This window comes from Cydia amplana, chromosome 13 (genome assembly GCF_948474715.1).
Source record: "Cydia amplana chromosome 13, ilCydAmpl1.1, whole genome shotgun sequence".
NCBI lineage: Eukaryota > Metazoa > Arthropoda > Insecta > Lepidoptera > Tortricidae > Cydia > Cydia amplana.
The window spans coordinates 3,149,489-3,171,820 of record NC_086081.1 but is presented as its reverse complement, the minus strand read 5'-3'; the positions used below and the strand labels follow the sequence as shown (position 1 = coordinate 3,171,820).

The following is a 22,332-nucleotide window of genomic DNA, read 5'->3' as shown; positions in this document are numbered from 1 at the left end:
AGAAATGAGCAGTCAAGCGTGAGTGGGACTTAATGTACGGAACCTTTGGAACGCGAGTCCGACTCGCACTTGGCCGGTTTTTTTAAATAAAAAATACTAAAATGTAATATTTGACGTTTTTTATGTATCTATCTTGACATCCGCATTCGCGGATGTGAGCCTTTAAAAATCCGCATTCGCATCCGCGGATGTCAAAAAATCGGCATCCGAAACATTCCTGTTCCGTACCATTACGCAAAAAACGGCGTAAAAGTCGTTTGTTGTATGGGAGCCCCACTTAAATATTTATTAAATTCAATTTTTAGTATTTGTTGTTATAACGATAACGGTAACAAAAATATATCATCTGTGAAAATTTCAAATACCTAGCTGGTGGTCTGGTGACAGACAGACAGACGGAGAGTGAAGTCTTAGTAATCGTTTTTACCCTTTGGGTGCGGAACCCTAAAAAGATCTGACGGTCACCTTTGTATGTGTATCCATAGCTTATTGTCCTGGGGGAAAGTAGGTAAAGACGGGACGTCTGTCGGGTGTTTTTTTAGGGTTCCGTACCCAAAGGGTAAAAACGGGACCCTATTACTAAGACTCCGCTGTCCGTCCGTCCGTCCGTCTGTCACCAGGCTGTATCTCACGAACCGTGATAGCTAGACAGTTGAAATTTTCACAGATGATGTATTTCTGTTGCCGCTATAACAACAAATACTAAAAACAGAATAAAATAAAGATTTAAGCGGGGCTCCCATACAACAAACGTGATTTTTGACCGAAGTTAAGCAACGTCGGGCGGGGTCAGTACTTGGATGGGTGACCGTTTTTTTGCTTGTTTTGCTCTATTTTTTGTTGATGGTGCGGAACCCTCCGTGCGCGAGTCCGACTCGCACTTGGCCGTTTTTTATTACCTCGTTCAGGGGTCGATGTACCCCTCCAGACATCTTCGGAAGCCTTAAACTGTAAGAAAGGATTTTCCGGCGATAATATTACTATATAATCTTTATAAGCCAACGTTACAAAATAGTTATTTACGATACAAGTGTGGAAAGTAGGAAATTCGCAACGAGTGATTCTTCAGACAATACTTGTTATCTGTATAACCCACCTGTATCTGTGTGGCCCACCCGGTGTACTTCGGGCTCGGGCTAATATGATTTAAGACTGAATAAGTCAAAACGTTTGGCGAGCTAACTTTTATTTGTTGTTGACGGAGTAGTAAAATGCGTTACGCATTCCCGCGACCTGGGGAGTTGGGGAATATGTGGGACTCCCTCCTGCAGCCATCCTCTCCTATTGAGAGGGGAGAGGCCTAACCTAACTAAAGAGGACCCCCAGCCAATAGCCCCGCCCCAAACGTGGCGTACCCAGCTCAAGTAGCTCTCCACTTAGTGCCAGTCTACTTGAACGTCTAAAGATCACTCGTATTAGATGAAGCATACGAGACAATATGTGGTCATCAGGTTACCACATATCGGCGCTCCCATATTAAAGGTGTTCGGATGGCAACTGCACCTGCATTACTGCTGCAACATTACTGTTGCCTTTTCCTTCTTAGATGATAAGAACTACCGGCCTAGCCAAGGTGACAATCTCTATTGCTACGACAACGAGTGCGATCATTCTTCCATATTAGTGCGATAGTGACAATTGCGTTTCGATCGCCACGGAGCGTAAGCGATTGGCATGTTGGCTACGGGGCCTGTAAATTTAAAACTACTGTAGTTACACACGGTTGTTCTTTAGTGTGTTGCCTCTTTACAGTCTTTACACTCACTGCTTATTACACATACCCAACCCAATTCCAATTATAAAACTCCCGTGAGACTTTAATACTCAACCCAACGTCGAAACAGAGGGGCTCCCGCGAAAATCGAAGTTGGCAAACTGCAGGCATTTTTCTCTGTTACTCTCATTACGCCTTCATTGGAGTAAAAGAGAGAGATCCCCGCAATTTGCGAAAATCGGTTTTCGTGAAAAGTAGGTGTACCCGTAATAATAATAAGTATTGAATTTGTATTTTCCTTTTCACCTACGCAGCTCGAACAATTATAATTTGTCAAACAAAAGGAGCGGCTAATTACAATGCTATGAATAGTATGAATTGTTTTTTTTTGTGATATAGGAGACAAACCACAATAACCGTCGCCCACGGACACCTGGCCCCTATTTCACCAAGCTGACAGGTACGACAATTGTCAAAAAAATGACAGACCTTTGTTTCACCACGCCGACATTTGTCAGTGACATATGTCGAGTGACAATTGTCAAGTGACAGGTGACAGATGACAATTTCGTAAATTGTTTTGTATAGAACTTCATATAAACATGACAGGTAGTTTGGTACAATTGTCCATATTAAATTTAATGACAATTATTTTGTGAAACAAGGGTAATGTTTACTAGTCGACATATTTATCAATTCTTCACAAGAGATCGTAAATTGCTTTCGATGTGCCGTGTTCTCATCACTAACATGATATTGATTGAGATCCCATCTGTGTCCCGACCCCATCTAATGCAGCGTATACCTACATTATTTGTTGACAAGGCGTCAAAGCATTATTTTTTGTTTGTTTTAAGTAATTTTTTCTGCAAATGCAAAGTCAGTGACGTCAAAGTAGGAATCTATTCGTACTTTATATATTCCCTTGTATAACAATATCACCACTATTGCTTTCGCAGAGATTCATTTTCTAACTAACCAAAACCCTAACTTTACTGTTAGTGCCCAACTTCGCCTAAGTAAATTATTAAAAAAACAATACCTACTTAAACATACCTAATTACGCTACGGGTCCCCAACTTAGCATTATAATTTTTTTAAATTATGAAAACTATACTGAGACTTATTCCAAATCCTAAATGTTGAATTACTAAACGCCTTCATAGGCAACAATTACAATTTATAATGGAATTATGATTTAATGCTAGTACATAAAAATTTAAAAGCGATTTAAAGCGATTTTTATTTGTACCCTAAAGGCGAATTTAGGGTACACAGTTTTGCTAACGTTTATTTTCAATGAAGTGCAACAATGATAACGGGGTTTGCTAACAACGAAAACACTACAATTGTCACCCAAACCTGACACAGCTCCGATCTCATGTCAAGAAATACCGACAAATTGACAAATATGTCGACTTATAAAAACTACTCTTGTTCCACCAAATCATTGTCATTAAATGAAAGATGGACAATTGTAACTAAATGCCTGTCATGTTTATAAGCACTTCTATACAAAAACAGTTTACGAAGTTGTCACTTGTCACCTGTCACTTGACAATTGTCACTCGACATATGTCACTGACAAATGTCGGCATGGTGAAATAGGGGCCAGGTTGGATAGCCAACGTGCTAATCGTTAACGCTCCGTAGCATATCGTAGTCACCTCTCACTGTTACTCTTCCGTATTAGTGCGACCGTAACAATTGCGTTTCATTCGCTACGGAGTGTTAACGATTGGCACGTTGGCTATGCACCCTGCAACACCAGAGGGATTGCAAGCGCGTTGCCGGCCTTTAAGAGAGTACGCTCTTTCCTATTAAAGGCTCATTTAGACGACTCGGGAACTCGTACGTAAGTATACGATTTTAGTTACACTGCGGACCATTGAGGTGACATTCATTCAGCCGACCGATCAAAAAACGAGCCCTTAGGGTCTTCATAAGGGCTCATTTAGACGGTGCGAGAACTCGCATGTGAGTTTCATTACATTGCGTCACTTGATCGGTCGGCTGAATTGACGTAACCTCAATGGTCCGCAATGTAACTAAAATCGTATACGAGTTCGCGCGCCGTCTAAATCAGCCCTAACGGTGGTGTATTGTATGTATAGTATCTATTGTCGGTAGTCTATGTATTTGAGTATAGAGAACACTACGAGAGGACAAACAATTCCCTGTTAGTTACAGCGAGGAAACTGTCCAACTTGTAACTTAACTTGAGCTTAGTTTATACAGGGTGACACATAAGACGTAATACAAAATATGTTTTTCGGAATCATTTTCCTGGTGTTATAAGCCCCTGCTAGGTCTCGTGTTGTTAAAGTAATCATTAACATTAACATTATTGGTTTAATTTTATCTCTAATTTTTAGGCTCAGTATGGTTACCCTACCTACTTAAAATGGAAAAAAAAGTTTGTAACCACTTTCGTAGTAAACACTCACCTTTTTTGATTATCTCGACCGATAATTTATGAATAAAATGCAGTTTGACACATTATTGAAATCGCTTGTCATAACAAACTTTGGTTAGCCTGTCATTGTAGCGAACTCGTGTTATTAAATGAATAATGCCTCCTCCATATCCATTTACAAATATCCAGCGAGTTGTCATGGCAGAAATGTACTTTACATCGCGGAGTACGGTTAGGGTTACCAGATCGAAAGGCGCTATTATCGGGAAAAAATAAAAAAAATTCGGGATTTTGAGACTTAAGTCGGGAAAAAACATTTGTTGAAATACGTCTAAACTTTGGATTTGTCTGATTTAGCAATAAAATCTTTTAAACAAGTACCTACTTATCGCTAATTATTACATTATTAGACATAATGTACAAAAGAATGTTACTGCACTCAAGAGCAACAAAAACGGTCTGCTTCTATGAGAATCACCATAAAAAGTTAGCCATTTTCATTGCTTTCGAGTGTACATCATATGAGTGTAGTTTTATGTTTTAAATGTCAGAATTAGTTAACATGACAAATAGGTGCCACACGACAGTGTGTCCACACTACGAGATTTTAATTAATTATTTTGTTAGAAAATTACTTAAAATAATTTTGATTAACTTTAACAACTGAGTTAGTGCATCGTAGTCACCCTGTATGTTAGCTACAAAATTGTTATCTAACTGTGACAGAGGAGCAGATGTAACAATTGAATACCTGTGAAGTACATAGGGTATTCACATAGTATGTACATAATTCCTCCCTTCGGTCGTGTTTTAATTTATCGCCACTCGTTGCGATTTTCCTTCTTTTCGCACTTGTCTCGTAATGTAAGTACTTACTATTATAGCAATATGTATTGAAAGGCAATGTTTAAGAGGCCGGTATCGATTTTAGTCGCAAAAATGTAAAATTGATAAATTTAGTCGATGAAATTGTCCACCTTTTGTTACGCAATAGAAATAAGAAGTACTGGTATCTATTAGCACGTCTTCTTATCTTGTATTTGTACATAATTTTTTTGAAAACTGACTCACTAAATTAGTAATGAGTTTTTTTCTGAGGGACGTTTAGGTAAACGCGCGTCTAGCACTGATTTAGTCGATCTTATTTGTAAATTTCGTAAAGTTTGTACTGCTAAAAATGGTAATGTTGTATTACACAAATCCTCTACTCCAACTTTCATAGACTACATTTTTGTTACATGATATTGAACAAGAGTAAATGAAAGTTAGACGAAATCAATTTTCACCAGAAATTACTTCAAAACAAGTGAACATTTTTCGTAAAAATCGACTTAATTTCAACGTAATTTTGATACTTAAACAATATACAACATTTCCTGAAACTGTTCTTATTCATCATTTTTTATAATTTACCACTATAATTTTTTGGTGAATTTTTAAAAACTGCCTCTTCTCGTCGTATATTGCCGGTGACGCACGCTCGGGACCTCATTATTAAAAGGCAAGATGAGAAAACGTGCTAATAGAAACGAATACTTGTTATTTAAATATTACGTAACAAAAGGAGTACAATTTCAACGACTAAATCTATCAATTTTACATTTTGGCTCTAAAATCGATAACGGGCTCTTAAAACCCAAAATTCTAAGATTTCATTTTATTACACGACTTTATTGTTAAGGGAATAAGAGCGATACCAGGTGATAGAATTCCCACAATCCTAATTTTAGTGTCGTAAAGACCTTAAATCCGTAACAATTAGAAATTTCCTCCATAAAACGGCCCCTTTCCCATTTTCGTTAATGATTTTAGTTATGTCTAAGGCTCGTTTAATATTTAATGGGGGATATATTTCCACTTAGCCTAAATACCGAACGTGCTTAACTGAAATGTTTTCATTAAGTATACAGGATGGCCCGGTGCTACGAGCAAAATATAATTGGTGGATTAGGTGTTATGCGATACTTTAATAAACAAAACATAAGACGAAAATTATGTATTTATTTGTTTTACAAGGGGGCAAAGTTGTTGTTTAACCGCTCGTCCTAATATTGATACCCGAGCAAGCGAAAGATTTCAAAATTGAAAAATGGTTCGATAAATGGAATCTTGAGCGTTGCGACGATTTCAAAGCACGAGGGTTAAACAAAATTTCCCTCCGAGTGAAACACAACATTTTTCGCCACACCAACCCGAAGAAAATAATAGGTAACTGTAAGATATCAAACAAAATCAAAGCAAAACGATTAAAAATGAATGTTAATAAATATTTATCATTCAAAATCATCATTTAAAAGTCAATTCTACCAGCAAACATAAGAAATTCTTAACAGTTTTTGAACAATCATGAGACTAGACTAGAGCCTTTACCAGCTAGTGTCGGGAACATTATTTTACAGTTAAACTTAGTCACTCGCGCGATATACTGTATTTATGTATATATTTCCTTTCCAGGTATTTTTAAATCTATAATTTATAAGATCTATTTCTTTCGCAGATTTCTTCGAAGATGTCTCGTTGATTCTGCCAGTCTGATTTGAACTCTACGCGATGACGAAAAGGTTCGAGTTCAACTGGCAGATCCCGGTGCCTGAACCGCTGCTGCAGGTACCTAACAGATTTTTGATTTATTTATAAATTTAGATGGCGATTGTTATTCAGATTAATTTGAAAACATTTATTTTTATTTATTTATTTATTTTATTTGGAGATCCAACAGCTGTGACATTAACATAAAGATTATAGTAGATACCGGGGATGTTGCGAATATCCGCATCCGTATCCGCATCCGCAACCGCGGAACCCCGCATTATTTTCAACATCCGCATCCGCATAAAATCAAAGCGGAGTTTAATGCGGATGCGGATGTGGAACAGGTCGGTACAGGAACGTTTTAGCATCGGCGTAAGTGCTAGACTGCTAAGTAATTTAGTAATTAGCCAAAAAAACCTACTAGAAATGAGCAGTCAAGCGTGAATGGGACTTAATGTATGGAACCCTTGGAACGCGAGTCCGACTCGCACTTGGCCGGTTTTTGACGTTTTTTATGTACCTATCTTGACATCCGCATCCGCGGATGTGAGCCTTTAAAAATCCGCATCCGCGGATGTCAAAAAATCGGCATCCGCAACATCCCTGGTAGATACAGGAAGTCAATGGGGTTGGCAACTGTCAAAGGTTTTCATAGATGGAGCCATCATAGCTTGCCCCTTTTTCTATAAGAATTGGCTTAAAAGGCTGGCATCCAGGGCATTAAAAAAACAAAAATTTGACACATTTCTAGGGACTGACAGGGCAAGCTATGATGGCGCCATCTGCTAAATACTTCTAGCGGCCAACCCCATTATAGGAACTCACAGGTAGTGACATATTATAATACTAAACTAATAGGTAATTATACTGAGGTTAAGCATCGCATCGCAGTCACATATCGCCGCTATACTTACTCAACCTCGTATCTGCAACACTCATTTGATGACAAAAACACCCGTATTCCGAATGAAAGAAAAGCGACATTTCCATCAAATGATTGTTGCAGATATGAGGTTGAGTAAGTATATAGCGACGATATGTGAACAAAGCGAATTCAAATGATATATAATAAGGATAATTTGAGAGTAACTAAAATAGGTACTAATTAACTTAGTAACATAATGAGGACTAAGGCGAAAATGAGAATAATAAATTAGTAAGTTAATGTAATACAAAGCTTAACCCAATATACAATATACATTACATAGATGAAGTTTCCTTATCTGTCCAATATACATATGTTTAGATATATGTATTTATTTCACAATTTTACCGTATAAGTATGACTTAAAAAATTTTTGGCCGAGTTACAAAAATGTATGATATTTTCGTAATGCAAAAGAAAACTTCATAAATTTTTGTTAGGGCTGACCAAGATTTCTTTATTTCATCGTTTCTTCAAACCTAACGAAATATAAAATTGTCAACAAATAAAGAATATATAGGCGCTACAAAGCTTCTAAACTTAATAGGTAGGTATACATCGAATCTCTAATTAAGAAACCCTTTCTTAACCTTAACCTTCATTTGATTAAAGACTCGATCAAGTCTGTTTTTAATTTCCCTGGGAATTAAAAACCTTTTGTAAATTTTTCTCGACTTGAAGTGCTGTCAAACGCACAGCTGATGACCCTAAAACGTTTTAATGCGATTCCAAATGCTTAGCTTTTTAATTTTCGCCAATCGACCTTGTGAATTGGATCAAGGTTGGCACAATTCCATTTCTTTTGAACGAAATGTAATCAAAGTTGGTATTTATTGCCGAGGCTTTATATTGCCTTTTTGATAAGATATTCAAGGACAAAATAAGGTTTTAAGTTAGCTGTGAGCATATATGACATAATTAAATCACTGAAATTAGTACCTAAGTTATAGTTAGTGCTTGTGCTTATATACCTACAGATGTTCTATCTCAGGGGTCACCAATTAGTTTCTTCAGGGGTCCGGTTTTTAAAATAAAATAACCATCGCGGTCCGTTATTTCTTGAGTTTATTAAATAAACAAAAAAATAAAATAGGTCGACGCGCGACGGTCCGGATGCGGACCGCGGTCCGCCATTTGGTGACCCCTGTCCTATCTTAACATTACGTTCGTATATTACATTATTATTATAAACAAGTAAACATCTTAACTTAATAAATAATACCGATGTTATCAAACAGCGTCGCTGTATCTGTCAATATTCTTGTTAAATTGAATGACGGAATGGACGTCACAATCGCGGCAGTAATGCAGCGGCCAACGTCAGTAATTTTATCAAGGAAAATGACAGATACAGCGGTGGCAACAACGACGCTGCAACCGTAATTCAGCTGCAGTAGTCATTCTAAAAAATTTAGAAAAACGGGCGACATTTTTGTTTTTCATAAAATGAGTGACGGATAATAATTCTACTCGCGGCAGCATTGATCAACAACACAATTTATATACCTAGTACCAGCACCGCAGCAGTAATGCTGCCGCAGTCTCAAACCGAATGTAACCTTAAGGGCCCCATTAAGGGCTCATTTAGACGGTGCGGGAACTCACATGCAAGTTTCATTACATTGCGTCATTTGATCGGTCGGCTGAATTGATGTAACCTCCATGGTTCGCAATGTAATTAAAATCGTATTAAGAGTTCGCGCGCCGTCTAAATGAGCCCAGCCCCAGCCTCAGCCTCGACATTCAGAGCTGAACGTATCAAATCGGAAGCAACCCTGATCTTTATCTTACGTGTCAATGTCCTCTGCGATCGTCATTTGTTTGGCAACCAATCAACACAAGTCACTATTGTTCAATCTTGTTGAAGTTTAACTTTTATCTCTATAGCGGTAAGGTTGTTATTGAAATAGCCTGGGCAAGTGAGATACGAGTTTATAAAATGAATTTTTGTGGTAAACTGTTGGTTAGCATTATTTATGTCGCTCTCGAAGTAATAAAAATAAAAAGACAAAAAATAATAATACTTGAAAAAATAATGTGTTCTATGAAATATTTTCTTTCAAGTAGTCAGTTGGTCTTTTAGAGATATTTATTATATCTTTTTGATAAGCTATTAGAAAATGGTGCAGATATTTTTCACGCGTAGTCTGATCCGTTACTTTTGATGCTGACTGTACTGGGGATTCATCAGCAACGGCTAATTTGTCTGTCAGACGTGAATATTTACGTTGAGCAACCTCGAGCTGGTTTAATATTAACCGTAAACTTTACGGTACCGACGAATCACTAATGGACGAGGCCCGTATACATAACGTATGATAGGTAAAGGTTCCAACCTTCCAACCATTGACGTATATCTCAGGACTGGTCTAACGGGCAATAAGAATGGGGCATGAATGGGGCCAGTACAGCGGTGTGACACCGCTACAACGCGATTGGTTGATGACTTGATGAGTTCACATCACGCGCGCGATTGCGCAACTAGTTGCGTTAGACTGTGGTTAGACTGCACGGTTGGCTCGAATTCGTGAGTGACACCGCTGAACTAGTACCATTTTTAGTCCCCGTAAGGCCCGTCCTGAGATATACGTCAATGGTTCCAACTTTGTACCTAATAGTCCTAAAACTTAGGACGCTGAGCATGAAGAACTTCGTACATTGACACACCTATTCCTATCTCTATTGCACGTGTATAATTAACCACACTCTCACAGGCTTGGAACCGGTTTAAAAGGTAGCTGTAAATACCGGTTTATTTCGGTTTTACTCCGAACTATTATGAGAACGCGAACGTTCTAAGAACTTTATTGTAACCTAAATAAACCGATTTATTCGAAGAACGACGCAACGGCCGCCTGGCCCGGATGTGTGCCGTGTAAAGAAAGACATGGGAAGAAACCGGTTTTTATTGTTCTGAACCGGTTAATCTGACAAGAACTTCATGGAAATGTTCTTCTTAATACCGGTTTACGAGTTTTACGTACGAAACCGAAATTAAAAGGTATTGCGTCAAGTACATACATGATAACGGCATCCGCACCGTTCCTCAAAAGCTTGTAAGTTTAGACCCTACCCGTGAATAATCAGTTTTTGGATTTTTTTTCGTAGGTCCCTCGGAGTCACTGGGAGTGTAAATTCAAAAAGTAGACTGAATCAGGCTCCTGTGTATATTCGAAAAACGGTTTTTATTGAATAACTCGGGCATTTTTTGATTTTACAGTAAAACCGTGAGGACAAAAATAGTAGGAAATTTGATTCTCTACAAGTTTGGTCCTCACAATTTTTCTTCTAGGATCGATATTTTGGAAATTAAATTTGAAAAAGCGACAAATTAAAAATATTTTCATCATCTCGTTTATTTTCAACTTTACGGCATAAATGAAGAGGACTAAACTTGTAGAGAATCAAATTATGAATAATTTTGGTTCCCACCTTTAATTTCCAAAATATCGATCCTAGAAGAAAAATTGTGAGGACCAAACTTGTAGAGAATCAAATTTCCTACAATTTTTGTCCTCACGGTTTTACTGTAAAATCAAAAATGGCCGAGTTATTCAAGAAAAACCGTTTTTCGAATATACACAGGAGCCTGATTCAGTCTACTTTTTTCACACTCCCAGTGACCCCCCCGAGGGACCTACGAAAAAAAAATCCAAGAACACAGGTCAAAATCTATAATGACTAATAATAAAATTGTAATACAAGCGGATGTCACTTTTTGACAGCTTTTGTTAGAAAGGAACTTCCACTTTTGAGGAACGGGCCAATGGACTTTGCCCTTCAAAAACACCATAGTTAAACATCAAGATTCATAAATATCTACTTATGCCCCGAGTGTATTAGTTGCTTATAAAGTTGAACAGACAGCTATGCACATCGTGTGCAGTGAGCTATGCATTTCCATCCGATTGCATTGCGATTAGGTGTAACCCAGATAGCATCGCCAGCGCAGGTGATCTGTCTGTCTCTATGATCATCTGTCTGAATGTCAATTGTAAATAACGAATCGTATCATTCGTATCGGATAAGAAACGGTAATGTGTAACATATAACTATCAATATCTGGGACACCGAGCTTTGCTCGGAAAACATAAAAACACAAAAAAATGCGCGTTTTCCCAGACATAAAACATAGCTAGATCGATTTTTCGCCTCCGAAAACCCCCATATATTAAGAAATAGAGCTGTTCCGAGATCCCCGAAATATATATATGTCGCAGTCGGATCGTATAATCCGCCGTATTACATTACGGCTAGCCGTTTTACAAAACAGGGGCGTTTTGAAATGCGGCGGTTCGACGATTAGCCGGATTGAATGCGGTGCCATACGTTCTTGAACACGGCTAGCCGTAATGTAATACAGCGAGTCATTAGCCGCCGCTTTGACAGTTTTTAGTTCCCATTTTTAACACTCGTGGCGCTAAACGTAGGCCGCCTTATTGAAGAACGTATCGCAATGACAATCCGGCTAATCGTCGAACCGCCGCATTTCAAAACGCCCCTGTTTTGTAAAACGGCTAGCCGAAATGTAATACGGCGGATTATACGATCTGACTACGACATATACATAATTACATATAAATAAATAAATATACAAGAATTGCTCGTTTAAAGGTATTAGATGTAGAGTATACACGTGACCAACGCGGCTAAGAATCAACATTGTTAAAGTTAGCAATCTTGCTAATGTTCTTCAACAAATAGCCATTAAAAAAGCTCTAAATTTCAAGTCGTATTCGTTGCTCAACACGGCTAACGATTATTTTGAAACCGATTGAGATATGAAGTGGATTGCAAATGGCCGTCTATATCCGTATTCCGTATGATTGATTTACACGGAAATTGGGACGTGCAATCGGTGCAATACAAGTGTTTGGAGATGAGGAGGATTTTCCGTAACACACATTACCGTAAATATGAACGTCGGACAATCTGTTACTCGGTGAGTTATTACAAAAATTCATTCATACATCACCCAGGCGCCTTTGTTTCGAAAAATATTTCTTTTTGAGTACCTACTTAACTATGTAACAGTTCCTTTCTAGTAATAAAAATAGTTTCATAAATATGTGACAATTTTAGTCCAGCGATTCGCGTTGAAATTGTTGCAACTGAAACAAAAAGAAAATGATAATTTGATTTTGGGGAAGGACGTAGGACGTAGTGTGAAACATTATTACACAAGTAATAGTAAATTATTAACCAAGTTATGAAAGGCACTGATTTCTGCCGAAGTCGTTTCTGCCAATAGTCCGAGGCTAGTGATGTGCCGGCGAGAAATTTCTTGTTCTCGAGAATTCCTTCCCCTGAAAATTCTCAACGATTCTCGAGAAATTTCTCTTGGACGGAAATTTATGAGGAAGTACATATAATTAAAACAATAACAAATTTCATATTTTTTAAATGTATTGTTGTAAGTGATTAATAACTATGCGTATGGTATTCGAACCAATTCGACGATTCTAAAGGCCAACTTCTCTTTGTTCTCAAGAAATTTCCGAGAAATTTCTCGGGAACGTTCTCAATAGAAACCTTCCAGGAGAAAATTCCCGGATTGGATATTTAAGAAAAAATACTCGTGATTTCAAATATTATTGTTAAGAAGCTTAAATAGTCTGGGCTTATGTTATATACAGCTGTTGGCTTGATAAGTTGGTATCTGCCAAATGAAATGAACGTTCTAATTGATAATTTATTTTTGTTCCCGAGAAATTTCATGAAATTGTTCTCGACTACATTTGGCGTTCATGTAAAAAGCCAATAGTGCAATAACGACAAAAAAGGTTTCATTTAAGGAATTAAAAACTATTTTAACCAATTCTAATAACATATTATGTAGTTAATACAAAATGACTAATTTCTATAAATTCAATATTTAAATGATCGGTAAATATTAAATGAAATACATTTCAAATGTTTGGCAGAGAATCATGATCATGTCATGAACTATCTCAGGTACAAACAGCAACACTCCTAACTGTACATCTGTGGACCTTATTACAAAAGGCATAAGGTCCACTAATGTACAGTTAACAGTGTGGGCGATGGTACCTAGTTTATAAAACAAAGGAAAGCCGACAAACTTTTCGGTACCCTGTAGATAATTGTTTTATTTGCATGTGATTTTTTTGTAATTTATTGAATTGTATGTAGGGAAAGGTACTTACAAATGTTTTTTTCCTCTTAGTGTCATCAATGCTAAGAAAGTGGACGGTTGTGACATATTATCCGTGTTAATAAGTTAAAATTAAATAAGGTAAAGTGTTTTAGTACTTTAGAACTTTGCCGGACGATGGGACGTACCAAATACGTGTTTTTGTGAAAAAATCCATTTGAAGTAAAACGCGAATTAGGAAAGAAAGAACCTATATTACGATACAAGTGCAAAAGTAGAAAATTCTCAACGAGTGGTGATAAATCAACACGTGTTGCGAATTACCTGTTTGCCAAAAATCTGTTTTATTTATGAATTATTTACCATTTAAATGGCACTGGACGAACCCGAGAAAGTTCTCCGGAGAACATTTTCAAGAAATTTCTCGGAAATTTCTCGAGAACGGAGAGAATTTTGCCTTTAAAGGTTTTGGAAGAATTAAAATGTGTTGCGAATACATATAAATTACTAATATATCAACAAACATACAAAAAACAATTGATCTAAAATTTTGTATATTTAAAGTACTTTCTCGGAAATTCTAAAATCTCCTTTCAAGAGAAATTTCTCGAGAAGCTTCTCGCGATATTCTCCTGTTTCCGAAATTTCTCGAGAACTGCCCATCACTATCCGAGGCTGAAATGATGCCTTTCACCCGAGTTAAACACTCTAATTTTCATTTCGAATACGAGGAAAGTAAATATAAGACTAAACTACTTACCTCGGCAGAAATTAGTGCTTTTCATCCCTTGGTTAATCTACTTTTTTAGGAATTCGCGGCGGCTACGCATAAAAAAACTTAAGCTAGGCATAAAATGAAAAATTGAAAACAAAAGTCAGAATTGTCAATATGTGAATCTTGAAATAACTTTTGATTCTTGTTTATAGGCCAATTCAAACTTACATTGTCACAACATGTGCGGAACTACGATCAAGTAAGAGCGAAATGTACGCGCGATTGACATCATTTAGGTATCATTTTGAAGTCACAATATGTTTCAATTGGCCTCTTCGTCAAATCCACGCCTAGAAACAGTTGTAATAATTCATCATTAGTAAAATGATTCATAAATATTTAGCAAATTGCGGGCCAATAATCTAAATGGAAGCAATTTGGAAAGTAAAGTAGTTAACCGGTTAAGTGCTCTGTATGTAATACGCAAATAATCTCAGCTTTTCGGACCTACCAAATATAGTACCTACTTACTTTAATATAAGTAATATAATATAATACCGTAAAATGGGGTGAGTAGGGTTCGCGGGGAGAGTTGGGTTATGAATGGGGAGAGAAGGAATGAAAGGGGGGTGTGATGGAATTTTAAGGCTACTGCTACAAAAATAATGTATTCCAATTTAAAATGGAGCTATAGTAATACTCATAATACTCATAATAAAAAAAATCGATCCAACAATCTTCCAAAATCATTTTTGTATGAAAACCCAACTCACCCCAAATACGAGGGACTACGGGGTGAGGTGGGTTTTCCTGTTTATCGTCAAAGTTATGAAAGGGAACTACTCAAAATAAAATAAAAACTAAAATACAAACGTCCGGAACACTTATTATATACACCATTCAGTTTGCATATGTAAAAATAAAATCTTATCGAGGTTTGAATGTCAGTTTTGCACCTACTCACCCCATTTTACGGTACTAAAGAGGTAAAGATTTCTACAGGACATACTAGTAATATATATTATAAAAATACTAATAATAATATTCCTTCATTTTCCTTCATATTTTATTAACCGACTTCCAAATTTAAAAGGAGGAGGTTATCAATTCGGTTGTATGTTTTTTTTTTTACTTATCAATTTTGACACGTCACAAATAAATTCATCATTTCTTACATGTTTTTTCAAGCGCCGAATTCTTTTGTTTCTACTTCTAAAGACCAGCTATCATGTTCGCATTTTTATCACCTGTCATGCGTCACTTTCGCACTTACATATTTGTTAGAACGTGACAGCCATGGTGACAAATGATAAAGAGCCGGCTATCTTAGCCCTACGGTCGTCATATACTTCTCACCGTATAGAACTTGCCACATTTTGCTATAAGGGCTATACTCATAACCGCGAAAATCGAAGTTCGCCAATTGCGGGCATTTTCTCTTTCACTCTAATTTCGGTTTACGCGGTAGCCTCTCAGGATACGATTTTCCTTTAAGAACCAGTTAAACACATTGTCATTCGTTACACCGTTTAATGGCAGAGTAACGACTATTTCACAGTCCAACGCGCCATAAAAGTCTTCATAGCACCATTTTAGGACCAATTGCAGAGTCTGGATTTTTATCTTACAGGAACTGAATGGTTTTATACTTTTCAGTTTTATGTGCTCTTTGAAAAACAAGGGAATCGACTGAATGTATACTCAATTTGTAACATCGTAAATATTTTATTGCGAAACGTAAGCTATGTGCTTTAAAGTAGGGACCCTGAGCACGAATAATTGCGTACATTCGCCTCGCCTGTACCTATGTCCCCGCACGCGAGTAGTTATAAATAAATTAAATTAAATATTCCTTTAATTCAGGCCTGTGACCCATAAAAAGTTGTTAGTAACAAATGTAACAATGTCTTACCCCCTTATTCATAAACGTCTTCTAAGTTAATCAGTTGATGATCATCGTTTGTCCCTCTCTATGGCATAAAAACAGATAGGGACAAACGACGATCATCAACTGATTAAGTTAGCAGCCGTTTATGAATAACGCCATAGTCCATGTTAGTATACAGAAAACTTAATAACAAATAAATAATACGATTTATACAAGCCCGAGCATTATTTATACTGTGTAACATTATATGTGGTGCTGCTTGCTGTCCCAACCATGACGTCAAAGGTACACAACTGTGACAACTTGTGTGAAAGGTACACACTTGTGGTCTCTGTCAGCGGGACAGTAAATACAGTAATGTAATTATGCGCTTGCAATAGAGATAGGAACAAGCGGGTCAATGTACGAAATTCTTCGTGGTTAGCGTCCTTACTTTAGAATAAAATTGAGAAGTGGCAGATGAAGGATTCTGAATCTAGTGTAAATTTCTTTCGATAGCGTAGCGTGACGAGCGTTCGCGTTAGCGTTATCTATTTATACCGTATACAAAATAAATTCAATGATAAACTTTTAACAGAGTATTTGTTATTTATAGTGCGTCTTAAATAGGCGTCTTTTACCAGATAAACCTGTTTGAAATTTGCCAACAAAAAAGTTGGATAAAATTTATAATCTCCTTGCCGCCTCGATATCGCGTCCACGGGACTGAAGTGGTTAATCTGTCAGCTCCCACGGCTCATATATGAGCCAGAATGCTTATGGTGACGTCATATCGTGGGATTCGACAGGTTTCAGCAATCTTTGAACGTTTTAACTTGTTACATCGTATGTACTCGTAGAGAAACCTACAACGGACCATTTCGTCACTTTAGCCTAAAACACCATTGGTAGACTTATTAACTCCTGTATGTGTCGTAATCTGCATAACGACATGCCTTAATTGAGCCCGTGGCCTGTGGGATGTGACAAACATGGTCGTGTTGGCCTGGCCTGGCCTGAATGCTCTTATTAGCCTGGCCTGAGCCAGAGTAGATTTGCATAAAGTAGCCTATCCTTAAACAAAGCATCAGCTGCGCCTAAACAACATCTAATAGGTAATACACAATGCTAGCCTAGATTAGTATTCTGAATTTATAGAGATTTGGGCGCGCTAACCCGCTCTCTAAATGAGAATTATATCTAGATATGCCCCGAATAGTGGTTTTGGCCGAATACCGAATAATGACGCTGAGATACAATTCAGATAATTTCTGACTCTGATTCACTCGATAAGCATTGCCTATTTATAGACTCGTGAATCGCATGAATGAATTCCGATTTAAATATTTTAAATTCCTATCAATGGCAGCGTTGACGTAAACATAGTTTTGTGGTTAAATATAGACGTAAACACAATGTATTTGTTTATCGGTAATTGTGACGTGTATTGTGTGACGAGGCCTGTGTACGCCGGATGCGTGTGCGTAGACTTGTGCGTTATAATGTACAGATCCTTATCAGAGATGGCACACCGCTTGCGTAACTCCAGAAATTATAAGAATGTTTGCGAATATTCCGCAACTTGCACATTAAATAATAAATAATATTTATTTATTATTTAATTATAGGACATTCTTACACAGATTGACGATATATATATATATATAATATAATATAATATACGAATACATAAATAGACAGAAAAATCCTAGATTCAGGAACAAATACATATCTGTGTTCATCATACAAATAAATGCCCTTACCGGGATTCGAACCCAGGACCATCGGCTTCATAGGCAGAGTCACTACCCACTACCCTGACCAGTCGTCTGCTACATCAAACACTTCTATGTTTATATTATTGTTACAGGGCGCGGTATTTGACCGATGGACAGAAGAGAAGGACAACACCGAGCTTGAGCAGAACTGCACCTTTAAAGTGGACGAGTATGGCTTCTTCATCTACTGGAAGAGCGATGGAAAGGTACGTTATTACTTTATTAGTCCCTGTTACTTTATTAGACATGCTAAAACCCAATAGATATGACACACTGTAAAGGATAAGGGTGTCGTACGAGGCCACAAGTCCACAAACAAAGCAAAAAGCTCTTTCGTCACAGGGGAGATGCACCTCTTAGCATTAGCTTGCAATCCATCTAGAAGAAGGATACTCCAAAATTAAATCCCGAAATGGAGTTTCCGTAAGGCGTAAGTAGGGTCCAATCTGAAATAAGGCAGATTCCTGCAGCCTGTCTCCACACGTATTGGCTCGCCTTTCCTGTGGGTTATGACAGTGTAAATATACCTAAATAATTAGCTGTCTCTGCTAAATATAGCTAGTTTAGTTAGCAGCTACAGCTAATTTCAGCTAATATTATTAGCTGCCACTGCTAAGTTTTTTATGCCTCGGAGTGATTTCAGCTAAAAATATTTGCTATCACAGCTAAGTTTTGGTAGCTAAAACCACTTTGCTACGGTAGCTAATAACTTAGTTGTCCGATTAATCAAGGTTTTTAGCTACCACAACTAAATTTTAGTTACCACAGCTAAGTTTTTTTTTCCGTGAGCCAAGAGGGTAATGCAGGTGCTGGTCATCCCTGCGCTTTCTTAATTCCGTCCCAGGCGGTGTAATGTCTGTGGAGAGGTCGTTGTCTCTCCGGTGTTACACCATAAATCGTCTGCAATAGACGCAAAGGCTTATGCATGAAAGTATGGAAGCACGAAGAATTTCGGTCGCGGATAATTATATCTCTGATTCGCGCGCGGGTCACTCATTCATTCATTTAATCATTGCATTGTGTGTACAAAAAGGTCTTATGATTATTATAATATATTATGTCTCAGTCTGAGGTGTCTACCTTCTATTGACATTTATTTAGTAGAAAATGCGTCGGAATCGTTGACATTTGTTGACCTTTTCTAATTTATCGCGCCGTTGTGGCATGTCTTTCGCATAAAGCGGAACAATGGGAAAAATTGTTAGTGCCTTAAGGCATTAACGAGATATGTATGATTATAACGAATACATACTAAAGGATGACTCACGCTAGACCAGGCCATGTCATTTTTAGGGTTCCGTAGTCAAATGGCAAAAAACGGAACCCTTATAGATTCGTCATGTCTGTTTGTCTGTCTGTCTGTCCGTCTGTCTGTCCGTCCGTATGTCACAGCCACTTTTCTCCGAAACTATAAGAACTATACTGTTGAAACTTGGTAAGTAGATGTATTCTGTGAACCGCATTAAGATTTTCACACAAAAATAGAAAAAAAACAATAAGTTTTTGGGGTTCCCCATACTTCGAACTGAAACTCAAAAACTTTTTTTCATCAAACCCATACGTGTGGGGTATCTATGGATAGGTCTTCAAAAATGATATTGAGGTTTCTAATATCATTTTTTTCTAAACTGAATAGTTTGCGCGAGAGACACTTCCAAAGTGGTAAAATGTGTGTCCCCCCCCCTGTAACTTACAAAATAAGAGAATGATAAAACTAAAAAAAATATATGATGTACATTACCATGTAAACTTCCACCGAAAATTGGTTTGAACGAGATCTAGTAAGTAGTTTTTTTTTATACGTCATAAATCGCCTAAATACGGAACCCTTCATGGGCGAGTCTGACTCGCACTTGGCCGCTTTTTTATGACGTATATTCGGTGATCACTTGGTGCTTTCCATAGAAGAAGAAGCCCCGGAAGCTCCGGCCCGGCCTCGGCCCGGTCTAGCGTGAGTCATGTTCTTCTTCCTCTCCTTATCCCATTGAGGTATATACAAGAGACGACATCTCGAACAAAATGTTAATAAAGACGCCACGAGTATTTTTTGACTCAGTTAAACAACGTTGCATACAATACTTTTTCTACGACCAAACATTTACTTTGAAAACTAAATAATAGTAAATCAACAGTTATTCCATTGCTTACCGGTGAAATGTTATTCCATCCCTTTTATTATATTTTCTTCTCGTATCTTCTTTATATCTCGTCAGTAGTCGGTGACGTACTAAAAGCAAAGAAGTGCATGCACTTCTCTGAGGTGCGGAAACATTTTGTTCGAGATGTCGTCTCTTGTATATACCTCAATGCCTTATCCCCGCATTTTGCCACGGCTCATGGGAGCCGGGGCTCCGCTTGACAACTAACCCATGAATCGACGTAGGCACTAGTTTTTGCGAAAGCGACTGTCGTCAGACCTTCCAACCCAGAGGGGAAACTAGGCCTTTTTGGGATTAGTCCGGTTTACTCGCGATGTTTTCCTTCACCGAAAGCAACTGGTAAAGAGGAAAGAAAAGGTCTAGCATGAGTCATCCTTTATAGTCTTTATACATGCATCTCTACTAATAACCCCTAGGCTAGGTTCACAGTTCACACGGCCTTAATTTTTCCCGTATACCATATAGGAGATTTTATCGAATACCGTAGTGACAGGAACATTTGTAAGGTAACGTTCAAATGTTGCTGTCACTACGATATTCGATAAAATCTCGCATACGGTATTCGGGAAAAATTTACGCCGTGTGAACCTAGCACTTAGCCTATTAAATTAACGTGTAAATGACTACGGCTGGCTTTTCTGCTAATATCGACAAACCGCTGCTACGGCCTACGGCGTAGCACACGTAGCCTTGCTTAAACCGCGATCTTTAAAACCCTAACGGCCTGGCTACGACATTGCGCGACTGGCTTCGGCTAAGGCGAAAAGAAAACCATAGGTGGGAACGAAAGGTCCGATCGCTGTGTCTCGCTCCAACCTATGGTGGTCGCCTTAGCCGAAGCCAGTCGCGCAATGTCATGGCCAAGACGTTACGTGCTGGCCACGGTCACGCTGGCTTAGGCTAAGGCGACAACCATAGGTTGGAGCGAGACACAGCGATCGGACCTTTCGTTCCCACCTATGGTTGTCACCTTAGCCGAAACCAGTCGCGCAATGTCGTGGCCAGCGCGTAATTTGCAGGCCAATTCTTACAGGCTTACGTCAGAATGATATCTATGATTAATGATGACATTTAGTCCTGCGTCCTGCTCGCGCCAATAAAAATACACATATAAGGACAAGTACAGTCACCACGGGATTGTTAATAAGCCATGTAGGGTCCTAGCTAAATCGGTTGTTCCAAACTTACGCTATGGAAAGTCCAGTTTAGCTAGAGCCCTATAAATGGCGTAACAATCACGGAGCGTGACTGTACGAGGGAAATTCTTGTTGAATAAATCCATCATTTAGATATCATTCTGATATCAGTGTGCGTTGTAATTGGCATGTTTATGATTACTGATAGTTTATATATGATACTGATATTCGGCGACCGAATATTCGGCATAACATTTGTACATTTTGAGTCACATTAATGATGAAAACTGTTCGCCAACAAAGCACAACGTTAGCTAAGATTTAATTTTGTTTGCTCAGAACTAATGAATGTAGTCTTGAAGTCAATAAAATCGAACCTATCAAAAAAAATTAAATGATTAGTAACCAACAAATGCTCAAAAAAACAGTCTTCGTATTTAACAATTTTCCAAGAAAACATTTTAAACATTAAATATAGTGGCTTGCGGTTATTTTTATTGTGTAATTTATCTTTTTACCTAGGTTTAAGAGATATTCGGTATTCGGCCGAATAGTAGGAAACATTCGGCCGAATACCGAATATTCGGCAAAGTGGCCGAAGAGGCCGAATACCGAATAGTTGCCGAATATTCGTGGCATCTCTAATTACTGATGCTGGGCTATAACCGCGAAAATCGAAGTTCGTCAATTGCGTGCATTTTCTCTGTCACTCTGATTACGTCTTAATGAGAGTAAAAGAGAAAGATCCCCTTAATTTGCAAATTCCTGTTTTCGCGGTAGGCCCCCTGATGATTTAAGTAATTTAAAATCGATAATAATTACTAATTAAACTAAGATTTTTAAATGCTCGAATGTATTTTTATAATTAATGAGGAATGCAGTTCAATTTTATCTCTCTTTCATCAAAGTTTAAATATTCAAATTTAATTTAAATCTTCGTTGGTTTCTGAACATACCTATCTAAACTACTTAATT

At 37.8% G+C, this 22,332-nt stretch overlaps 1 protein-coding gene across 2 annotated transcripts in view; it reads left to right on the top strand.

The window, feature by feature from the left end:
- LOC134653331 (1-phosphatidylinositol 4,5-bisphosphate phosphodiesterase) overlaps positions 1-22,332 on the top strand; it is a 99,500-nt gene that overhangs the window by 33,420 nt on the left and 43,748 nt on the right. For both annotated transcript variants that reach the window (XM_063508663.1, XM_063508664.1), the window contains exons 2-3: positions 6,628-6,737; positions 18,155-18,268. In XM_063508663.1, coding sequence (XP_063364733.1) covers positions 6,681-6,737; positions 18,155-18,268 — 171 coding nt within the window. In that variant the 5' untranslated portion in view covers positions 6,628-6,680. The remainder of the gene's footprint in view (positions 1-6,627; positions 6,738-18,154; positions 18,269-22,332) is intronic.